General features: G+C 34.4%; 1 protein-coding gene across 3 annotated transcripts; it reads right to left on the reverse strand.

Annotated features, from left to right (window-relative positions):
* Positions 1-36: 36 nt before the first annotated feature.
* jim (zinc finger protein jim) lies at positions 37-23317 on the reverse strand. Of its 3 annotated transcripts, none has more exons than XM_081987998.1 (10): positions 23067-23317; positions 8714-8916; positions 7952-8297; positions 7710-7891; positions 7383-7653; positions 6771-6977; positions 6198-6435; positions 5972-6145; positions 5720-5913; positions 37-5663 (listed from the first exon to the last, which is right to left on the reverse strand). In XM_081987998.1, exons 1-10 carry the CDS (start codon positions 23152-23154, stop codon positions 5506-5508), a joined length of 2061 nt encoding a protein of 686 aa, XP_081844124.1. In that variant the 5' UTR covers positions 23155-23317; the 3' UTR covers positions 37-5505. The 3 variants fall into 3 exon arrangements, with proteins under 3 accessions (XP_081844124.1, XP_081844125.1, XP_081844123.1); XM_081987999.1 differs by having other exon boundaries at positions 7467-7653; positions 7710-7903; XM_081987997.1 differs by having other exon boundaries at positions 7710-7903.
* Between the last annotated feature and the right edge of the window lie 1631 nt (positions 23318-24948).

A 24948-nucleotide genomic window follows, 5' to 3' on the forward strand; every position in this document is an offset into this window, starting at 1 on the left:
TTAAAGCAGGACAATAATAATAAAAGAACACTAAACTTAACAAATACATTCATTTATTTAAATATACAATACCAAGAGAATCAATTCATTCACATACTTCATTTGCTATTAGAATATATTTATAATATAAAACAATTCCGGTATAATATTTACAGTATTTGTACTTTTGAGCAAAAATACCTTCATTCAGCCTAGAACAATTCACAATTCCTGATGCTCGAAAACTTGTGAATTGTCCTGTGCCAAGTCTATTGCGATTATCATTAAAAGAAAAACTATTGTACATTTGTGGTTGAGCATTCTGTAGCAGTTTTACGTGGAAAAAAAGTACAGTTTTGTTGAAAAGCCAGTAAATCAAAATTACAAGTTGAAATAAGTGAAATGATTCTCTTTTTTTGTTAAGGATGCTGGACGCAATACGTTTTCTGACTTAAACACATCTAATTTCAGAAAAAGGATGAGTCGTAATAATATCGATTAAGATTGTCTTTGAAACAAAAAGGATCTAAGGAGAATTGCACATTATACATTTGCCCATAACATATACGTTTGATTTCATTTAGGAAACAAAAAAAATGTGATACAAAATAGATATTTTTAAGCAAGTTTAAGAACTAACCCTGTTTACGTAAATATCCCAGTCTTAACCTACTTGCTTCACTATTTTTCGTTTAGTGGCAACATACACAGAAATAACAAAACCCTTACTAATAACGTCAAACTTAGTGTAAAAAGGCCGCAAATTTTTAACAATCCTTAATCAATTTTATTAAAATCAAAAATCAACACAAACAACTTTATCTATCACCTTAGAAAATTTTGCTAATCATGACTAGAATTTTGCACATATCCCACATTTTTGTCCTAAAAAAATAATTTTCAACGCCGAGGCCATATTTATAAAGTTACATTTTTTTAGCAACATAATCGTGAAAATGTTTGATTTGAAAGAAAGTTGTTCAAGGAAGAATTAATTGTTAAATAAACTATGGCACTTTTACAGTTACAACAATTTACATTGGATTAGTTGCTAAAAAAGGGATGGGGTAGTATAGTAATGCCTAACATTAGAATTTTGGACAAATATTTTACAAGGGTTTTTATAATAATTAAAAAAGATAAAATATGCAATTTTAAGGTTACGTGTATTATCCTGCTGCTACTACAACTCGTTGTAATTTTAATTATTAATAATGACAAATTAGCAGCAAGACCAATTTGTTGGTGCCCAATATTTTGCAATTATTATATGAAGTGTAGTGGCAAACGATTTGTGTACGTAACTAGTGCGGTAATTGCTTTTAAGAGTTGATTAGAAGCAGTCATTGTTTTCTTGTGGAATGGTTTGGATGTGGAATGATGAATTTGTTGTAAATCAGTCTTTATGATAGTTAAAGTATAAAGGTCTGAAAACACCCTAAACAAATAAAACCTATAAAACGTTCCTAAGATGACTTTTGGGGCATTAGAAAACAAGAAAATCAGTTGATTAATTAATATTAGTAACAAATCAACCAGCATGAAACAGTTCGAATTTAGAACATTTTTTGAATTAAATTAAAGTAAAAAAAATATTTTAGAGTTCAACAGTCAATTAGGCTAGTAACCTTTTTACATCACAAATTAAACAAAAGTCTTCATTAGGTTTTACTGAAAGCTTTTTTACGTTTTTTACCCATTTGGTCGTCTATCAATATATTCTGGTATATTGTGTACAAAAAATGGAAAAATTAGAGATCAAAACGTCACAAAATCAACGACTGCGCCTACTCAAACTCTTTGCAGATAAGGTTTAATTTAAAAAAATGCCACAGTTTTCTACGAGTGCATATAAAATTGGAATAGCAAAAAGGACGTAACAATAAAGAACATAAAAAAAACACTTAGACCCATTTCACTGGGATATATCACACATAAATGAATTCCATTACATCATCGTTTTACGAAATGTCTAAACCAAACTTAACCGTAACACACTCTGGGGTAAAAACCATTTAAAAACTATTTACATGAGAGAAAACTGCTCTTAGAACTAACAATAAAAGCTATCACGATTTTTAAGTCTTGTAGCTCCAAGGTGGACATCTGGTCAAAATGTCCGAAAGGAGTAGTTTTGACCAGAAGTACAAAAAAATAACTTTTTTTTAACCGTGTTCTCTGTTACCTGTCTAAAATTAATCGTATACAAAAAAACTTTCAAAAAAAAAACAATTACACATTACCAAAAAACGTTTTTGGTTTTCTATGCTAATGTAAATTTTAATATTAATTTTTGACGGGACCTAAAATGGATTTTATATACATTGATTATTAGGAGGGGTGTACGAAAAGTTCAGTTACGTGGAACTTTTCACAACTCCCTCGTGCGCTAGACCAAGACCTTTTTTTGCCATTTATGTCGAAAGTAAAGCTCACCTTTCCGCAGTGTTAGCTAGTAAAATCCAAACAGTTTTTGTTAAAATTAGACAAATTAACAATAACTTTAACAGTCCAGTAACAAAAAACCTTATATTTATCTCATAGTTTATATCTATTGCAGTGTACATGGTAAAAAGTGAGTTCCAACACCGGACTTTTGAGGTCAAAAGCGGAAATTTTCCTGAAATTAATATTTCAGGTATGGTTGCTATTTTAAGTAAGTCTGTAACTGAATTATTCGGTTTTTCTGTTAGGTACCACCAATTAATCGTTATAGGCCACTTACTGGTAGTACCTAATAGGACATTACAACAAAAAATAATATTTTGATTATTATTAAATCACCTTATTTTATTGAGTATACAGGTATATCACTATATGTACGTCGTTGAGGCACTGTAGAAAAAATTGTATTAAAACTGACTCACTGAAAAAATAAAAGATGGTTTTGAGATTTCCGCTTTTTACCTCAAGCTGTAATAAAGTATATCTTATAGGTGTATAAACCCTGTATAAAAAAGCTAAACTTTATAACTTATACAAGTTCTGTATATATATAGAATATATATGTATAAAAACGGCAAGTATAGAGTCGAGTTTTCGGTACCATCACCACATTTGTAATCTGATTTACGTACAGGCATTGTAAAAAAATTATCAACTATTTTGCACGGTTTTGGGTACCACTGACTGATACCCAATTATAAAGACACTGTGTAGAAGTAAATTGTGTACTATTGTTTAACTTATTATAAAAATAGTTTGTTTCTATTGCACTCGGAACAACTTTTAAAAATATGATTCAATTACACTACTTTGTATTTATTTATTAACGTAGCATTGACTGTCTAAATTATATTGCTTTAAGAAACACGTTAGTTCTAAATTTGAGTTTTTTACATGATTACACTACAAAATTAGGACTCATAAGTTGAAGTTACTTAGGAGGTTTTAGGTTAGGTTAGGTTTCAAGAATAACGGAAATTTGCTTATTTTAGAACCAAAAGCCAGTTGGACCCTAAAAAGTTAATTTTTCTGTAGCTTTTTGTAATTGCATTTTAAACTGAGATTTGTTATTTAATATTTTCAAAATGTTGCCGAACCCCTACAGTTTACAGAATTAAAATCACTTATCAAATACAGTGATAAGGAAGACGAGTTATATAATTTACGTTGTTAATTACTTTCCTTTTTCTTATTAAAACTGTGTATAAAAATGCAAATTTTATGTGTGTATTTTGGTTTTTTGAAACCTAAATATGTTTTCTCAATTCGTTCATCATTCGACACAAAACATTATCCTGTTGTTATTAAGTGTAACTAAAGCTAAATGTTTTTTGGATCGTCCTATTCAAGACTTAAATTTACTTGTGCAGCATTTGCAACACAGTGGGTCGTTTGTGATTCACGAATATCCAACATAATTATTTATAAACCTAGTTTAGTAGTGTAACATTGCTTAAGCAGTAAGTAAAGCAAATTGTTTGCTCTAACTTGATAAAGTAAACGTTTGAGTATTATTTTTGAGCTACGTTATTCTAGGCACTGCAAAACTTTTAAAAGTTGTCCCTTTTTAACATTCAATCTGTAGAGGTACTATTTTATAACTCTGTAAAAATATGGAAGTTTTTTTTTTAAACCACAGTTGCTTGGCATTTTGTTTTGTTATCATTAAGTTAGAACCCGTCAAACAGTTCTACCTTATTAGTTTCTCTTATTTAGCGTTTTACTTTTTACATTTAAAAGAGATCACATTATCGTAACCCTAAATACTACAACAATATAATGATAATAATAATAATAATGGAGGTGGGCGATCGGAAAGCAATATTGGCTGGTCCTCAAACGGCTGATTTGCAATGGCAAATAAGGCAGCTGTTTGGAAATTAACAGCACCACAAAAACAATAATTGAGTTTTGAGTAAAATTTTGATTTGAACAAGAGGAAAAAGGAAGTTTTTCCATAAAACTTCAGTGTTCATCTTACCCAAACTTGAACCACACTATGTTATAATATCAGCACCATTTGTTTCACCAGTACAAGAAAACTACTTATTAAATATATAGGGGACTGAGAAAAATGAAAATAAATACAACTTATATAACTATATAGATCTAAAAGACAACTCAAACGCTTTTTGAGTATTGGTGACCAAAGTTCATAATAATTACAATAATATACATACAGCTGGCGACTGGGTAAAAGGCCAGATTTTTTGGTCCGGATGCTGCCTGAATGATTCAAGCACAATAATTTATCAGCCTAAATTAATTTATTTGGATTAGTTACTACACTGTCCGTATCTACTTATTCATCGTAAAATTTTAGCACAGCCAACAGACGAGTTTTAAGGCTTGAATCACTCAAAATATTTTAGAAATGAGGATTTTTCCATTGATTCATTTAAAGAAATAGTTTTACTATCACGTAAATTTCTACTATTTCTATTCTTTGTTAATAAGAATCTTAAAAGTTGTGGTTGTCAAAATCTGTACTTTAACAGTGCTTATAAGGTATACAAAGTTTCAAATTTGATTCAAGTACTTTAAACTAGTTAAAAATTAAACTAGTTTGAGTATTTATCATGAAACAAATAGTAGTTTTTGATTATACAATGATAAGCTTCTTCTGTTACTATTTAGCAAATTTTTCCACTTTCTTTACGTTTTTCAGTACTGTATGTAATTGAAGAACTTCCTGTTTACTATTTAGCATTCTTCTGTAAACTCTTTTGACTGCTTTATAATCTTTTCGGATAAAAGAAATTTTGCTGTTGAATCTTTAGTGTTTTAGTCTGTTCTACATTTAATTTTCTGGTTTAAGCCAGATTCAAGAGCTTTAATTTCAGAGATTCAGTCTTCCAAAAGTCTTCCTCAATCATTCTAATTTTAATAGTGAGTATTTCTGTACTGTCATTTTTGCTTTCTCTAGGAACTTCAAATATGGTTTAAACCTTTATGATTATTCTGTCGGTAGAAGAGATTTGAACAGTTTACTGTTGATTGATTTTACAATGGAAAGATCCTCATTTAACCGGAATTGTTTTAACCTATACAAGGTGGCCCCAGTTGCCAGCCGGCTGTTAGTCACTGGGCGGGAAGCCCATTAGCCGGTTTGAACTCCGGATTTACGGCCGCTTGAAATTGAGCGACGCTGGTCGGAGGATTGAAACTGGGGTAACATTGAGGAAAGTACAATTCTGGTTTGACCACACTGGTGGGCGTCAGACCTCGAGGCAGCATGCCTTCCATTAAAATAAACCAATCAATTAACCGTTCCAACTAGAGAGAAACCATTTACCATTAGTGTGCAGCTTTCCTTCTGAACTGGTCGAATCCCTTCTCGTTTTCGCTGCATGTGGATTCATGTGGTTGTCTATGTGCTTCTTCACCTCCGGTTCCGTAGCAAATCTTCTTCTGCAGTTCGGCATTGGACAGCAGAAAGGTCTGTCACCCTGATGGGTCCTGGTGTGTTGATCCAGAATTGCTTTTTGCCTACACAAGCAGGAAATTCTGGTTAATGATTGGTTTGAGGGAGAAACTGGAGGATCACCTAAAGTCTTTCCCACACTGCGTACATTTGTAAGGCTTCTCCCCAGTGTGAATTCGTAGATGCTGATTCAAAATAGTGCGTTGCCTAAAATTACGCCCACAGTAAACGCATCCGTACGGCTTCTCGTTTGTGTGTATCCTTAAGTGTTGCGTCAAGTGACTCTGTTGCCTAAACCTAAACAAAACCGCCAGTTTACTGTTTAGTTTAGGTATAATTAACAACTAACCTCTTCCCACATTCTGGACAAGGATAAGGTCGACTCTCGATATGTATGCAGCCATGTTGCAGCAAAGTACTTTTCTGTTTAAACTCCTTCTGGCAGATTGGACATCGTACGTACAAAGGCATACCCGCTGACCTGCCATGTTGGATCACATCGGGTAAGCCTTTACCTCCCTGGCCTTGTTTCAGGTATTGCAGAGGATTGAAGGTGGTTCCAGGTCCGAACACTGAATGGTTCATTCCTATAACAAAATATAAGTCAATGTTTTCTTGGCCAACTCGTTTGCCAGACTTTGCTCCTCTCGAATTGTTTCACTGGAATAATCTTCAGAAATTATCTGTATTATACATTTATCTGTATAAGTATTAAACTTTGAAAAGAACTGGTCAAGTTTTATGTTTGTTTGAAACTTTCATATCTATATGAAGTAGATTGTCTCAGTGTTGTCATGTAAAAATTGTCTGTAAATCAGCTGTAATCGGATTTAGACAGTTCAGCTAAAACTGTATATTGACCAACAAATGACTGTAATCAATGGGTATTTGTTTTACATGTTACTTTGGTAATACCTCTTACCTTTGGCGTCTTTGAAATATGCCGGATACTGTAAATTCCCCACAACTCCATTTGGTGAAAAACAGTTGGTTCTTTCATTGGCGCCATTGTCACCATCCCCGTAAGTGGAAGCGACCTCCTCCTTCCCCTCGTCAGGGGGAAAAGGTACGTCTTGAGGCCAGAGAGTCGGATTAATACCATTCTTGAACACCAGATGAGGACTTACGTCTGAAATTTTGTCAGTCACCTTTTAACATTACATTATCACTGTTTGCTTTTGTGAAAGTTGATGTGGAAAATATGTACAAAAGCTTGGTGTTACAAAAAGTGATTTACTTTACAAACCAATTAAAACCTTTACCCAGTGCTTAAAAAGTGTTATTGTTATGACAGCCAATATTTAAAGACAGTTGATGAAAGAGTAAAAAAACTTTAAGTGTTGGTTGTCTAGTGAGCATGGTGAAAGTGAGGAAAACAAGCAGCAGACCACTCCAACCGCCCGCGTCCACATCAAGCATTATTTAAGTCAGCCTGAGTATGGTCCTGGAAATTGACTAACAAATCAAGACCATCATCAGGGAACGCGTGTTGCTAAGGCCGCGAGAGTGGCCGCCGCCAGGGGGCTTTGCTCGCCTTGGTGTGTGCGGACGTGCTGGTTGAGAATAGCCTTCTGCCGAAAGTGTTTCCCGCACTCCGGACATTCGTACGGCTTCTCACCCGAGTGTATGCGCAGATGCTGATTGAGGATGGCTCGTTGTCGAAACGTCCGTTCACAGTACACGCACGCGTATGGTTTCTCGTTGGCGTGGATGCGTAAATGTTGCGTCAGGTGCGACTGTTGTCGGAATCGTTTTCCACATTCGGGACATCCATACGGTCTGCTGTCTGTATGAATCCGCTCATGCTGTAAAAAGTTTGTTTTAGTTTGATTCAGGTAAGGAAAATATTGAAGAGTGAGACCTGAAGGAGTGTACTTTTCTGTTTGAAGTCTTTCCCACAGGTCAAGCATTTGAAGAGTCTCAACTCTCCACTCAATCCACCGCCAGCTTTCTTCAAATTGGCTTGTTGCTGTTGAATCACATCAGGAAGAGATGTTCCTCGTAGGTCCTGCATGTTGGTGGCATATTGATCCAATTGACCACCTGGAAAAAAAGCTGCAATGCCAATAATGGTTTAACTGACCAAACTGCCTCATCTATTACCATCAGGTCCTAAACTGCTCAACATCATCCCCGGTTGTTTCAAGTATTGTAGTGCCGAAAAATTGGCACCCAACATATGGGGCGGCACACCGGGAACTGCAGGAGGAGGAGCAGCCGGAGGAGGTGCTCGTGCATACTGCTGGTAAGCCTGTTGTTGTTGATGAGCGGCCACCACCTGCTGGGCGGTTTGTTGCTGCTGCTGGAGATCCGTGGGAAAGCATTGCTGCGACGATGGTCTGGCTTCCAAATCGAGAGTTGGTGCTTCGGGTTGAATTGGGTCCGTGTCTTCGCGGCCTGGTTCTGCTTGCGTGGCTGGGTATGGGGACGGGGCGGGGGACGGCAGACTCTGTTCAAATTAAAATTACTTTAGTCAAAATTCACTCAAGAAAACCTCAAATTAAATGAAATATGATATAGACTGCTACATTGAGTGACTCTTTTAAGAAAAACCGCTTTAAAAACAAAAGTTGACTTTACAAAGGCTGACTTCAATACAACAATAAGATCTAATTGGTTAAATACGTTTTTCATAACTGAAATTTCATCCTCCACACTTTTCACAATATAAACTGCTGGCAAATGACATTTTTTCTGTAAGTTAGAGGGTTAGAGAGAAAACAATAATTTTAATGTAACAACTAAAATGGTATGGATTGTTTGACCCAAACATAATGAATAATGAGAGGATTTCTAATTTAATTAATTTATTCCAAGAAACTGGGAAGATTGAAGAAAACAGAAGTGATTACACATTTGACTCACACTAACTTGATCCCTTGGTGGGACGGTATCAGCCTCAACCCCAAGAGGAGGAACCGGTGTGGGTCCCAAAGCTTGCTGTGGAGGACTAGCAGTACCTTGAGGAGTTGGCTGTTGCTGTGGAGGCGGATAGAGGTCTTGAGGTCCCCATTGAGTTTGCGCCCTGTCCATGCCATCCTTGTAGAGGACGTATGGTGCTCCCGTGTCTGGACAAAAAAAAAAGTTTTACGTAACAGTGCAGCAAGAGTGTTTTACAATTGAAACCGCACGTTTCTGCTGCACCGATCAGATATGCAAAGGAAAAAAGTTTGCTGAGAAAATTGCAAAATGTAAATGCCAATTAGTTACACCTAATTAATGATACAAGAAGGCATGAAAGTTTTGTCGCTTCATTTAGCGGACTTTTCGATTTATTTTCATAAAGGTTTTTTTGTGAAAGTTTGCGGAACGTAACTTGAAGCCGGGTAAACAGGAAAAGAGTAATTCAGTGCGTCGATTATTACTATGCATTATATTTTCTCGAAATCCGCCCCTGTTGAATGGTAAACATGTCTAAAATCTGCATCTCTCTCGAAAGCGGTTGGGTGAACTCTCTGGTGTGGTCGAATAAAATCCGTGCACCAGCTTTTGCCAAGAGTGTCGTGTTCAAGGCCGATCTGTCTGCATTTCTGCCGAATGCTGTTGCTGGAGGCGGATTTTAGATTTCTTTGTGCCCCCTTCGCGGGATTAAATTTAGATTTAAAGATTCGCAGACCTCCGATGGTATAAAAATAATTGCCTCTTGTGCACGTTAGGCCAACAAACAACTTACACGGTGCGTGATGTTTGGAAACGCAATACGTACCGCTGGTTGTATAAATATCTTAATTCGGCGTGAAATAGGGAGTGAAATATTTTCATTTTACGCCTAACTACCGTACAACCACAAGAATTATTGCAAAAAGTGCGCAACAATGGTTTGCACCTGTACTGCTAGCGCGGGTGAGGCGAAAAACGTTTTGTCGCAGCTAACGAGCTTAAACCGAACCTAATTCGTGCAGTTTTTCTAACACTACTATTGTTCAATGGGAAAAAATGTTCCCATTTACCATGTCAAGACTTCGATCGTTTTCCTTTTTGGTCAATACGTTTAATGTTATAATCCAGAACGCCGCTGTCTCTTGATAGAAAAAATAACTTACAAATTTAATTTTTTTATAATTTTTCCAGAATTTTATATAATTTGAAAGCTGAATGAATCCATAAAAATGTGTTTATGCAAAAACCCTACAAGAGTTTTATTAACCAAACTTTCCACCAAAAACTGTAATATTTCTATATTGATTCTTATTAAAAGTAAAGTTTGCTCCTTTTACTTCAGGTTTATTCTGTGTATAGAAAATCAACAATTTTTCAGCACATTTTAGTGTAATACAGAGCAGTAACTTGCCTAAATTACTAAATTTTTATAAGTTGTACAGTCTTTAACAAAGCTTATTTCCTTTATAAAGTTTCAAGCTGAACTGTATTTAATTGTACGGTCCTGATTATTCAAAACTTACTTCCAGTATTTTAGTAAGTAAAAAGGTCTAAATCTCTAAAAATTTTGTGAAGTTAAACAAAATTGATTTAAATTTTCGACATTAGGTAACTACCAACTGGCCCAAAGGACGACAACGAGAAATTGATATAATTTGTCCATTTGGAAATATTTTAAACGCAAATTGGTAGAATTTGTCAGTTTAGCAGCAGTGTGAACACAATTCAAACCCTGTACACAATGATATTCAATAATGTACAGATTGGACGCATTTAAATGGAAAATGCTCTTATTAACAGAGATAGGTGAAAACTGATGTCTGATCTCAACAAGAAACTGATCTCTATTAATAAGAGCACTTCCCATTTAAATACGTCCAATTTGGCCCACCCTGTACAGCGTGTCTCATTATAAACGCCCCCCCCTTAACTTTTTTGTTTTTGATTTTAAAAAAAATGTTTATACAAAAGTTGTAGAATTTGTTCTAAAAATGGTGACAGAACAAACTTATGTTTTTTTTTTTAATGGAACACCCTGTATATTATTCAACTGTTCAATAGAGCACGTCAACGATATATGGTTAGTTGGATTTATATGTAATACTTTTCCCAAAAAAAAAACGAGTATTAACAGAAGAAATAATAACATATTCCATCGCAAAAATACCTAAGTAAATGAATTCAATATTATTCATTTATATAAATAAAAAAAATTAAATAAAAAATAAAGATATACAGGGTGTCCCTGAAAGGTCTTTACAACGCTCTGTCGCAGTTAGCTGGGGGTCAAAATAAAGCGATTTAGCCATATTTGCCTTAATAATCTGCCAACAATTTTTACATTGATCGTAGAGGGCACTACATACAGTTCAAGCAATATTTTTTTTGTCTCTGTAACGGTAAATTGCCTGTTATTTCTGCTTAGAAAAGGTATACCTTAGTCATGTCGCTATGGGCAACCGTTTTCGAGAAAAATGCGTTTGAACTACTAAATGTACGTTAATCTCACTCTAAAACAGTCTCCAGAAGTAGTTCTGTAATTATCAACTTTTGGATTAAGACAAATATGGCTAAATCGCTTTATTTTGACTTGTAAAGACCTTTCAGGGACACCCTGTATAGTAGCAAAAAACTAAGCACGCCACTGGAGTCACATGGAAAAAGTGCCTTAAGAATGTTTTTGTTTTACTTCAATATTTTAATAAACCAAAAAGAGTTTTCAAAATGGGCGAAATTCGAAAAACGCCCTCTAGCGCCGCAAACTGACAAGACATCGAATAACGGTTTTTCCCATTAATCTTTTTTCAAAAATGGTTTTTCCTATCTAGCCGAGAAATCGGGTTTTCCTGTCTAAAACACACTAAATCCGGACACCATGTAGAGCAAAGCTATAATTAACAAGAAACCGGTCCTGGTTGACGACCAACCAACGGATGCACGTTTTGACAAAAAACAAAACTAAAATATTCACCAAACATGCAAAATAATTCACAGATCGACTAGATCGTGATTACAATCTTTCATCTATCTTGGTACATAAATTATTCAAGTTACAAAATTTGCATTTTTCTGAACCACCCTGTGTGCATGGGAATTAATCAGACTCACCTACTCTCACACTGCATTTCAATGAATAGCTTCGATGATCCAATACAGTAGGAAAGCAAAAGTAAATCGACATTTTATTCTACAATTACCAAAAGTAACTTAATCTACTATTTTAAGCTATTTTGTAGCACTAAAAGTGAATTTTTGCTGTCGAATTCATGTTACTTTTTTTTCTAAACAGTATTTTGAAACGAAAGGTCTTTAAGCAGTGTATACCTCCAGTTATTAAAAGCTCCGAGTTACCCAAAGAGCTGTGGAGCGTTGCATGCTGGAAGTAAGCCTAAGAGACAGAATACCAAATGAAATAATACCAAGAAGTAGACGTAGTAAGAATAGCTTCTATGAAGTGGGCATGGGCAGGTCATTTAACAAGAACAAGAGACGAGAGATGGACAAAAAGAGTGATTGAATGGCGTCCCCGAAGAAGTCGAGGAAGACCTCCAACTCGTTGGACAGATGATCTAAGAAGAGTAGAGAGTAATTAGTTAAGCGCAGCGGAAGACTGCACTAGGTGGAAAATGTTAAGGGAGGTCTACGTCCAGCAGTGGACAAGATTGGCTTTGTGATGATGATGATTTTGAAACACAGAAACTCTGTTTCTCACCCTGAGTGTTGAAAATCTAAAGCTGTACTGTATTTACAATACAGAAAATGTGTTAAAAAGCAACTAAGTAGAAGCAACAAAAAAAATTTAAAAAACTTTACACCAGGAGGAAAAAAAGAGGGTGAAGAGAAAATAATGAAAAGACATATCAATAACTGAAATATATTTCTTTAAAAGACTGTTTTTTTTGTTTTTTAAGCCCATTTTGCACAAACCTTGGTAAAATTGTACAGATTGCAATGAATAACATCAGACACACATAGACTAGAGAGAGAATTAAACCATAAATAGCATTACAACCATTGCCAGGCAGCCACCACAGGGCTTAACGTTTACAGCTTACTGTGATGCAAATTGCCACGCAATTTATTGAGCTATCAAAGAGCCAACTTCCATTCTGTATCTGATTAAACCAGTGTTACAATGTAGCTCGAACTACACGTAAACTTACCACGCTTTAAGAACACACCCACGTTTAATAGTTTCACAAAGTTCAGTCAAGAAATATGTCCAAAAGCTGCAATTCAGCACATTTTACTAATTTAACTACCAGTTTAATAAGATTAACATGAAGGTCAATCATAAAAACTAAAGGTAACTTATAAAAGAATTCCATTAGCAAAAATCCGGGTTGATAATTTGTTTTTAAGGTCATTAACACACACATATGTACCTGCCTGAAATTTTCTGTGGTTACATTGACCTTTTTTTGTTTTCGTACCAGTTGGTAAAAAAATCACACATCAATGGCGCACAAAGAACAATAAGGGTTAATTCAGTAAATTACTAAACGGTCGCTGTTCATTATAGGCTATTAAAGCATCTGCAATTACCCAGTTTGTTTAGGATATTACTCCACCTAACTTTAAATTGCCAGTTGCAGCTGCAGAATTATTGCTTTATGAAGATGCTAATCTCAATTTGACTAAGATAACCGAACAAATCTAGTATATCTTGCACAAAAAAATCACTTTAGTGGAGTAATCCTGTATATCATTCGATTCTGCCAATAATGGTTAATGAATGGTTTCTGAAATATTTGCAGACCAGTTTGCACAGATGAAATTTCACTTTTTTGTTAGTCAGTTTAAAAAAAGCATTTTGGTACACCCTGTCACTTTTTGTCTTGTTTTTCCTTAAGGGCAAATACACCATATACAGTTTTGTAGAGGAGGAAATTTACACTTTTTATTAACTCTTCAAATAACGAAGCTACAAGCAGGTTGGTGGTTCCTGTCACTTTGTAACTCAATGGTACTGTATGTGTAGTCATTGTTTTCAAACTGACATTTCCTCGTTATTTTACAACAAACACCCTGTACATTTGTACATTTTAGAGTAATTCTATCAAGACCCATGCAAATCAAACAAAAATAAGGTAAATAATAATGCGATTGACAGGTACATTATTTGAATGTGAGAAATAAAAAGATCGAGCCTTTAAATCTGTACGAAGGCGTAGAAGGGCCACAAACAATTTTTTTCTTAAATTCTTCGGAATTTAGGTAAATTTCAACTTCCAACTCAGAATTTGCAAAAGCTCTTCAAACCAAATTAGACAACATTTTTCAGTTTGGCAACATTGCAAACATTCTTCGAAGCAAATTAGTAAAATTTGTTAACTTTGGCTACATTGCAAACACACTTCAAAGAAATTAGTCGGACTTGTCAGTTCGGTTACATTACAAACACTCTTCGAACCAAAATTGTAGAATTTGTTAGTTTGATAACATTGCAAGGACACTTTTGAACCAAATTACCAAATTTTGTCAGTTAGGCAACATTGCAAACAGTCTTCGATCTAAATTAGGAGAGTTTGTTAATTTGGCAACATTGCAAGCAAACACACTTCAAAGAAATTAGTTGAATTTGTCAGTTTGGACAGATTGGAAACACTCTTCAAACCAAATTTGTAGAATTTGTCAGTTTGATAACATTGCATATACTCTTCAACCCAAATTAGTAAAATTAGTCAGTTTGGCAACATTGCAAACATTCTTTGATCTTAATTAGTAGAATTTGTCAGTTTGACAACATTGCAACTAAATTCCGAGTTTGAATTCGGAATTTAGTTAATTTCTGAGTTTGAAGTAAAAATTTAAGAAAAATAATGTCTGTGGCCCTTCTACGCCTTCGTAAATCTGTGATGTTAACACCCTGTACATTTTTGGGTCATTCGAGACTGCTTGACAATATTAATAACAAATTTGTTCGTGTTTTTGACAGGAAAATGTACTAATAAGTGCGGTTATTGCCTTGTTGTTTTCTTAAAGCAAAAAAGTTTAAAAAAATCCTTAAAGAAGAATGCATTGTTGTTAGTTATGGTTGTTCTAGATTTTCGTAAGCTTTTGAATAAGAACCATATTGTTTGATACATGCAATTTTTGTCAAGAAACCAAAAGATACTAATTTTTGTATGTTCTAAACTTGACTACTTTACCATGTAATAGTTTAGGCTATTTTCTTTCAGTATATTACCATTACCAATCTTGTAATCTAGACGTGTTTTATATTATGAATCTAAACAGCAAGATTGCATGAACGATGTAATTTACACCAGAAAGGGAAAGTGCTGAAGTGGAAATAAGAAAAACCCCGGGTACCCTTTTAAAATTCCGCAACGCCGAAAACCAATACGTGCACTTAATCTAAAGTAATCGATAAAATTGTTGAAAATGCAAACCCAAACAAAAACTCGATAATAAATTTAAAAATTATGCAAAACTATTTATAAACATTTCTTATCCCGGAGTTACGTTATGCGAATTGTATTTTTGATTTGATCAACCAGTGGCGTGTAGAGCACCCATGCAATGCATATCGTTATCTTTATGGTACCTTGTGCGTATTTTTAGATATTTTTACGCTGAAATCACATAAAGGAATGTTTTAACAGTGGCATGAGTTTTGTTTTGTAATCTAAAACGTAAATATACAGTTTAGGTTTGTTACAGCACTGATCAAAGGCGTCTGACCTTGTGCATCGCTCGTAAACTGTTCGCTAGACAATGCACATCCAGACATACTGAACCCGTTTTGGAACCTTGTCTCTGACTCAAGTTTAGCGTGGCCTTTAGCAACGCGACTTTTACATTGATACCGTAGATCGAGAGTCAGCTAAATTAAATTTATTGATTGTTTTTGAGCTGAATAATGCATTGATTTGATTTCTAAATACTTATACAGTGGGTCCATGAAGAATTATCTTTCAGGAAAATTCTCGGATACGTATGATATTATTTTTAAAGGCGCATTTTTTGAGAAAAAAACAAGGTGTCCCAAAATTGAAATATGACCTTCCAGTTGACATTTTCACATGAGAACCCATTTTTTATTATGGATTCTACGTAAGTTTCTGGGTATTTTTGATATAGCATATTCTATGTCAATATTAAGCTGGATAACCCATTTTTTATTTGATTTTTGGAATCTACGTCAAATTCTAGGCTTACTTGATGTAAAATGTCTGTATCGATAACTGTATTTGCTCTACCAGTCATGATTGGCCGCTTCGAACAGAAATTCCTAATTTGAGCGAAATTTTCGTGCACTTTTCCAGAAAATCGTGAATAACTCGCTTATTTGAACCATCCTGTATATACGAGCCCTATAACAAAAGAAAGCTAATGAATGGTGCTCTCACGTGACGTTGAGCGAACACGGCTAAGTTGCTTAGTTCGGCCGCTAGAGGACGTCAAAGTTGACTTTGGTTTTTTGTAGTTTTTGCTAAATATCTCAGGAAAATAAATTTTTTGAATTTTTAAAATAAACTTTTACTGCCTAAATTCTTTCAGGTCAATGATACAAAAATGTCGTAAAGTGTCATTTGTAAAAATGTAATTTTTTAAGGGTTCCACGGACTGACAACCGTCAAAATTGAAATAATTTTGAGGTCATCCCCAAAACCGTGACAGTTGGAGCAAAATGGATGTCAGGATGGTACAGGGTGTCTCAGATTAGCGGCTGAGTACAGGGTGTCCCAAAAAAGTGAAAAACCCATTTTTAGTTTCCGGAAAATATTTCAAAAACTGTGCAGAAAGCGAAAATGGTCAAAATTATCAAAAAGAGTTTGACGCCCTCTAGCGGTCAAACTATCACACCAATGATCTTTTTTAATACACCGTTGAAAAGCGTTTGGTCTGGACTATATTTTACTTGAAATACTTTGGTCATAACTGTTTTAAAATAACTGAGTTATTTTAGGTTAAAGCAAAAGCGGTTAAATCACTTAGAAGGTTTGTGAAACTTGAATTTGACGCCCTCTAGCGGCCAAACGGTGCAACCGATTAACTTAAGTGGGCATATTTTTGGAAAGCGTACGATATGAGCTATTTTTTCACTTCAATCACGTTTGGTCGTCAACTGGCAAATAAGCAAGTTATTGTAAGTTATAGGAAAAAGTGCACAAACATTTTTTTAATAATAAATAAAATTATTTTTATTTTTTTTTAATTTTATTTTTAATGATTTTTAAATGTAATTTAATTACTGATTTTTATTATTACTGAACACTATTTTCACTAAAACATGTGATATTTTCCAAGCGTTATTTTCTCGAAAACAGCTGAATATCGACTACATGAAAAATACCTAGAAATTTAGGTAGAATCCCTAATTGCAACAAAAAATTCTCCTTTGAAGTCATATCTCAACTTTGGGACACTTTGTATATCAAGGTTTTTTTCTCAAAAAAATAATAACATCTGAAAAAATATTTCCCTGCATTTTAATCCAATTTATTCCATACTTTATGGACACACTGTTAACATAGACTACATCATCTTTTTTTTACAGAAAAAATGTATAGATCGGCAATTTTTTGATTTATTCTCACTGAAAAAAATAAAAAAATGTTGAACAAACTGGCCACCAGGAACACCATCATAGATCTATAATGTGTGATTTCTTTCTATATTTAGTTAATGCAAATATTATGGAAAGTTGGTAAATACGCTGCAATTTTGTTATTTTTTTAAAATCCATATAAAGATTATACAATTATTAGATTATTTATACGAGTCAAACTATTTTTGTACCCTAAACACTATACAGGGTGCTCAAGTGCTTTAAAATGATATGAATGAGCTATAATAAATATTTTATGAACTGTTTTAAATAGGAAACTGATGTAGAATTGAGACTTATTTACTTCAATCTGTCTTTGTCTTGCAAAAAACTCATTTTTAAACTAATTTACTATATACACTATACAGGGTGATAAAAAGAGACTTTTTAAGATGTACAGGGTCATTCATTGAGAACTGATCAACCCCCTTTTTAGGTTTCCCTGTATGTAAAAAAAACTGGAATAGCCATTTCATGTAGGTAGTTTAAAAATTTCAATCCAAAAATTACTACAAAACCATTTCTAACCTTAAAATAAAGGGTTAAACACAGTGTGTTCTCTCAGTCGACAATTTAGAAATACTTTCTCTGTGATTGACGTGGTTTTGAAGGATGTGGACTATATATCAGAACCGTACTGCTTTTAAAAGTAAAATGAAACAACGTTGTTTTATGGTAAAACTATCAACAAAATCACGTCTTTTTAGGCATTCATTGTATAATAGAATGCTTCTATAATACCTCCTGACGTGGTTTTCAACAATACGGTCTACATATCAGACCTGGAATGATTTAAATGCATCAGTAATCAGTAGACGAAACCATGTCAACATTTGAAACTGAGTTATTTAACAACAAAGGCAGATTGAAGTAAATAAGTCTCAATTCCACAGTTTCCTATTTAACAATCTCTTAACTCATCTATTTTGAGAGTTACAGGGTGGCTCAATATATCATTTTAAAGCCCTAAAAAACTTCTTTTGATTAAAAGAAAAATCACGTCAACTCTAAAAAAGTAATCAGTGAGAAAGTTATGTAAAAGAAAATTATTGAAACGGATGAAATTGTGTTAATATTTGTACTGCATAAGAATATTGTTTAATATCACTTTTAAAAATGTTTATTCTATTTAAATGCTGTATAAATGGTCCACCTGTTTTAAAATCACGTCAGCTGTAAACGCTTAATATCTCAAATAACTTACCTATTGAGACTGAATATAGAGCATGATATACATGGTATAGTCCACATTGCTCAAAGTCTCTGAATTGTCGACTAAAAAAAGGAATTATTCAGGCTGACGTGGTTTGGAAACATTTTGGAAATTACGATTGGAGATACTTTTTTGTAATACTGTACTTTTGTGCAGTTGTCATGTTTGATCAAGTTTGTAAAGGTGGTTATTTAGAGTGAAAATGCACTGTTGCCAAGCTTGCTACGTAGAAGATCCTAAAACGTTGTTCTTTAGGTCCAGAAACGAGAACAAACAAGTGGACAAAAGTAACTTTACGGGGTTACTATTCCACTATCTCCGTTCATAGCACTTGACAATCTGGACCAAAGTTTTGGCCGCTTCGCATCAGCTGCTCCGCGTGTCCCCCCTTTTGCGTTCATTAACTCCAAAGTAACTTTGTCTAATAAGAGGAAATAAAATTGGCCCGAAGGCCAGTTGCGCGCGCTATCCAGAAACAACAACAAGCAAAACAACAACGACTTTCTGGATGCAACCTTCCAAGTGCGACGTCCCGACGGCCGTGACGCAGCCGACGTCGAAACCCGGGTCAGTGATTCCTGCAGTCGTGCACTCTCTGACGACGACGATTACTGACTCTGGACAAGTTGGTTGAGCTTTTGCTCGTTTGTTTATGCTTAGGTTTCAGTGAGAAGGTCAGTGAAGGCTGGATTTTTCCCGTGTTTGTCAGGCGTCGGCCATGTTTGATTTAAAAGTGCACCGACAAAGAAAAATGCATTTCCCGGCCAGTTTTTCACACCTCCAAACGCTCGAAACGACGCTTTTTACCCGCATCGCGCATCCCTCTTTCGTCCAATCAATAAATATTGCAAAATTACGGGCTGTGTGGATGGCCAATAAAGCTCCGTTTTACGATCGCCTGGTTCTTTGCCCTTATCGAATATACATTTGAAATGTCGTCAATCTTTTTGTGGATTTATTTTTCATTAATTTCATATAGAACATTGAGCCATTGCATTTTAGATCCAAATCCTTAAAAGCCACGAAGTTATGTTTGGTTCATAATCATAATTCCATCAGCCCATTGAAAAAAGTACTTTTGGACCAAAACCGGTAAAAAAGAGAGAAAAATAAATTCTTCGCATTTCTGTATTCACATCCCTTACCCTTTCTGTAAGTAACTAAAATCAGTTCAAATTATACCAATGTTATCATTTTCAACTGTCTTCATTATTAAATCTTCCATACTGCAATTTTCCAATTTTTAACTCTACTTTCTTAATTTTTCTGCATGTTTTACATACAAAGACATAAATATTATATTTAGCAAACAATTCTAAATCATTGTCTCACCTCTAACTGACAAATATTGTGTTGGACTTAGAGGTCCAAAGTACCCAATTATACAATTCAACCAAACTAATGGTATTTTAAATTTTTAATGATTGTCCCAGATTAACAAATATCCAAAAAAACTGAATATGCAACCAGAGGTACAATAATTTCAATATTCGTAAATAAAAGTATCGTTAATATTTCCATACAATAATAAAAACACTTAAATATGTGACGTGTGTAAACTGGTCACTACAACAAGAAGAGAGTGTTTAAATATTTCTTTTATTTTAAAAGTACTGTCAAAACTTGATCTCTAGAAGCCTCAAACTTTGTTTTTTCTCTTTATTGGTCCAAGGTTCCCAATTGTGATAATACATTTCCACCAGACTACTGGAACCTATTATAAATTAATCGAGGAATTAATAATCATTGTCCCATATTAATGAATGTTCAAAAAAACTTAATTTACAACCATTTTTAGGTACAATGATATTAACATTTGGGAAGGTCAGTGTCGAAAATTACAACCAGTTTTGTGGTTGTAATTTTGAACGTTTTTCTACACTTAGTAGAAAACTGAACCGACCAATGATTTATTGCCAACCAGACGGGAAAAATCGAATTTTCCCGTCTGTTCCGCACGTTTGCCTCTCCCCCAGATTGCAATTTTCTTTTGGCTTTGATGCATGCAGAATTCACTGACCCGCACTCCACGGAAAACTTTGTGCGTAAGGGTCAGGATCGATAATCTGCCAGAGTTCCAGGGGCATCGATATACCCGATTACTTGTTGAGGTTCAAGATTTATAAGCAAGCAGGATTTTGTCTCTAGATATGACCTGAATAGTAATGGACGTGTCATTTATGGTATGCACAAGCAGAATTTTATCTAAACCGTAGATTGCTAAAAGTGAGTGACTGGAATTAATTTTGTACGGGTAATTGCTGCTTCAGAGAAATATTAATTTCACTTTAGTTTTCTTGGAAGTAGGTCTTATTTTTTTCTTCTAAGATTATATTGCTTCAGAGCTTAACCTAGTGTTCGTTTAACTTTACCATGTCTTAGGATTATACTAAGTTTACATGTGCAGCATTTGCGTAAATCTCTTTTTCTGATTGGTCAAAAAATCAGCTTTCAGCTTGCTGCTTCTTTTCACCAATAACAAACTACGAACAGTGTTGCAATTTACGCAAATGCTGCACATGTAGACTTCAGAAAAGAAGATAATTTTTTTGACTTTTTAGTACAACTGCTAGAAAGAATTACAGCAATATTAAAAAATAAAAATAGGACACAAAAAAGTTGTATTTTAAGTCGTTTTTATTACACAATTATGGTTTGGATTGAAGAAGATATAAGAGTTTACAGATTTTGCTTTACTTTATGTCACTTGTGTTGTTTTACTTCAATTTCAAGTCGTAATAATATAATCTTCAATTTTCTAGAGAAAGACTAGAAACTTTGTGACTAAGATATATTAGAAGCTTGGAGGATTGAAGATTGTATTATTACTGAAATCATTAAAGATGAAAGAAAATTGGGCATTTGAAATTTAGGTATAAAACATAAAGTAGTTTTTGTGGTGATAGTAAATTGTATTTGTCAACTTTTGGCCATGAATGGCAGGCATGGAATGACGAACTATTTTGGTAGGAATCAGAATAGATTTGAAAAAAAATGAAAATTGGAATGAAATATGAAATTGGTTTAAAAAAACAGCAAAAGTAAAAAAAAAAATTTGACAAATTAGAGTTGATGAGGCAATTGAAAAATACATAAAATTTAGTGTAGGTTAGAGAGAAAAGGTTAAAAACATTAATAGAAAATTGCAAAAACTGAGGTTAAAAACAACCCCAAAAATCATGAAATTTTGGTTAGGGTAGATGAAAAAATGCTGGAAAAAGGTTGTTCAAGTTAGAGAGATGAGGAAATTGTTAAAAAAAATTATAAAACTTGGGTTAAAGCCGATAGAAAATTGCGAAAACATAAAACTGAGGTTACGATAGATGGAAAAAACAGCAAAAACATGAAATGTAGGTTAGTGTAGATGAGAAACATATTATTAAACATCAGTATGCTAAACACAAATAACATTCTAAAAGCCTTATCAGAATTTAATACACAAAAAGGGGTTTAAAAGGTCGTTTTTTTAAATCAGGTTTCTATTATTCCTCACTCTGTAGAAGATACAGGGTAAGAAAGAGTACATTGCAAATTTATTGCGTTTGACAGCTTTGTGACTGTGTTGATATCTCGGGACACGTTTTTCACAGATTGTGAGATGAACAATTTTGATGCAAAAGTTTTATTAAAAAGAGTTTAAGTTAAAGCACAACAAATTTGCAGAACTACTTTGCTATACCCTGTACAATCGTCAATAATTCATTATTTGGTGGTTTGTTGGATACTACAAAAATTTGTTGTACTAATTTTATTATAGAATATAGAATAACGTTAAAAATTTACACACATTTAGTATTTTGGTATTTAGTTTAGTGTTTTGTATATAATTTTGGTTTTGAAAGTTAAAGAATTCAGTTTTAATCAAACTCAACTTTTGGCCTAGATTCTTGGAAAAACCGACTTTCAAATATCACAGCTAATTTCAAAGTTACAGAATGTAAATAAAATAAAACATAAAACAAACTTGAGGGCATTATAGGCGGGCGTTATCATAACGCCCGCTTAAACCATTTTTAATATTGGCATTTTAATTCTTTTATGCCATAAAAACTATGTATCTTAAAATGGATTTTATATTTTCTAAAATTTCGTCCAGCTTTTGCCATTTTCACTGACTGACAGGACTATCATAGTCATAACATTCCGGTAAAATAAACAGTAAATAATTGCTGAATTAGGTGAAACATAAAACATTGTATGCACCACAGGCGTTAGGGAGAGTATAATCATTATGTTCTCTCTAACGCCCTTGGTACGTAAATAGCTATAAAAGGCCAGAAAACATATTTCTGCTCATAATCGTCTTAAGTACCTTCTATTATTGCGCTGGTCAATTCGTGTCTCATTTTCCTGTATCACCGTGTATATCAACGGTTTTTGCAATAGCAGTTTTTTTCAAAAATTTGAAAATGTTTGCAGTCAACTCACTAGTCATTCTGGTAAAGTGCTAAAAACCTGTTTTTTGTTATTTTTTTTGATTTACAAGAAAATTGTTTTGAAAATTTTTAGAAGCGTATTCTAGTGTTACTACTATACAGGGTGTTGTATAAAAATGGGAAAAATCCTACCTTGCGAGATGCAATACATAATCTGCCTGGGTACTTTGAGTCCCGCAGCCAGACAAGCGGCGAACGAGGCCGAGAAGTTGATGGCCATCGTTCCCTCTGCGTCGATCACAAAATCACCAAACAGAAAAAAACAGAATCACTAGTCACATAGTGCGGATAATCACTGTTCACTTTGTGTTTGGCGCGAGAGTATGCCGCGCCGTTGCGACGCACCGCTGCACCGCCGAACGAGTTGCATACAAAATTTCGACAAACCGAGAAGAAGAAACGACTCCGAAGCGACGTCGGCGCGTCGAGAGCGACGGCGGCGTCGGGGTTGGTGGGGAAAAACGACGACGACGTCGCCCCCCCTGTTGCCGCTCTTTTCGGTAATTGCAGTGCCCGCCCGTTGTTGCCAATCCCACCACTCGATTCATCACGGTAGGACTTGTTCGTGAATCAGTAGATAAAAACTTAAACGTACACTAAAAATCAAATCAAACTAAAATGACGTCACTATACATATATTTATAATGTTCCGGATAAAATTTAATAATTCATTAACATCATGAAATTTTAAGAATTTCAATTAGGCATTTGATTGGTAACAATGATCAATCACTAAAAACTCTTACTCGTTCAAAAATATAGGACGACACCCATTGACACTAACTAAGTGTCAATGGGTGTCGTCGGCGAACAATTTCTTCGTTCAACCCTGTACAGCATCAACAATATCATTCACACAATAAAATTCGAAAATTCTTAAAACGTTACATAACAGGTTTGTTCGCAGAGAAACTCGCCAAAAAGTAGTCAGAAAATGTCATAGTCACGTGAGCTTTAACCAATGATATTTTCTCCTCTTCCTCTTCCACATTTCAGTTAAATTTGTCATAAATATTTTCCTTTTTCAGTCTTTTTCCTTTTTCTGTATAATTTCTTGACTTTTCTTTCATAGCTTTGCATTAACTTCGTTCACATCTATGATTCTGGTCAGTCTGAATCACGTCAGCCGTAAGGAAACAATTACAAAAATGATTTCATAAAAGAAAATAACTAAAACTGATGCGATTTTGTTGGTAATTTGTCTTGCACTGACGTTTTTCTGCTTGACTCTTCAAAGAGTTAAAGTTGTTCAATTATCTTGTATTACGACTCTGAAATATAGTCCACATGGCTTAAAAACACGTCACCCGTAAGGGAACAATTACACATAGACATAGAAGTTCAGTCATCGTCAGAAGAGTGGAAGAATTGAAATGATCGAGCTGGCTAATCGCCCAGAAATTTTGAAAGAATCCAAGCTTATTTTAAAGAGGAATTAAGTTTAGTCAATATCAGAAAAGAAGAATGAACAAATTGAAATGCTTGTGTTGGCTGATCGCCCAAAAAAACAAGACTGATGGATGTCAAAAGCCACCGTTAAGTTAAAGAAGAATTAAGTTCAGTCAGTGTCAGAAAAGAAGAGTGAAAGAATTGAGAAAGATGACTGCACAGTGATCTGATCAGTTAGTACTTTAAAATGTGTTCTCCTATTAATACATAATATTTGTCCTTTTAGTTTTTGATCTAGTGTTACTTTCAAGAAAAAAATTATTGCTCCAATGTTATTAATTCAACTGTCAGCCATCATCAGACTTTCTTCATCTAATGCTTGTAGAACATTACCGGAAATCTTATGTTTTCAGATCCTACTTTTCGGTAGAATGTTTTATAAATTAGTAGAAACAGGGTGAAACAAGTAAGAATGGCAACAGTGCCGCCTGCGATTCGGCAATGAATCTCCTGGTGCATCGACGGCGGGAACGTGGGGTGGTGCAGCAGGCAAGGCGTGAGTCAGGTAATGGCTCGAAGGACCGCGAACTCGACTTTATCAGCTCATTATGTGGGTACAGGTAGA

The sequence above is a fragment of the Ips typographus genome, linkage group LG10, assembly GCF_016097725.1.
Source record: "Ips typographus isolate SLU linkage group LG10, UJ_Ityp_2.0, whole genome shotgun sequence".
Classification (NCBI taxonomy): Eukaryota; Metazoa; Arthropoda; class Insecta; order Coleoptera; family Curculionidae; genus Ips; species Ips typographus.

Bases quoted from the DNA above. Each gene is read 5' to 3' on its own strand.
- jim (XM_081987997.1), bottom strand. From the start codon at position 23,154: ATGGCCATCAACTTCTCGGCCTCGTTCGCCGCTTGTCTGGCTGCGGGA. The intron at 8,298-8,713 runs GTGAGTCAAATG...TAATTTGAACAG, and splicing joins CACCAAGGGATCAAGTTAGT to AGTCTGCCGTCCCCCGCCCC. The intron at 5,914-5,971 runs GTGATCCTCCAG...CTGCTTGTGTAG, and splicing joins CAGTGTGGGAAAGACTTTAG to GCAAAAAGCAATTCTGGATC.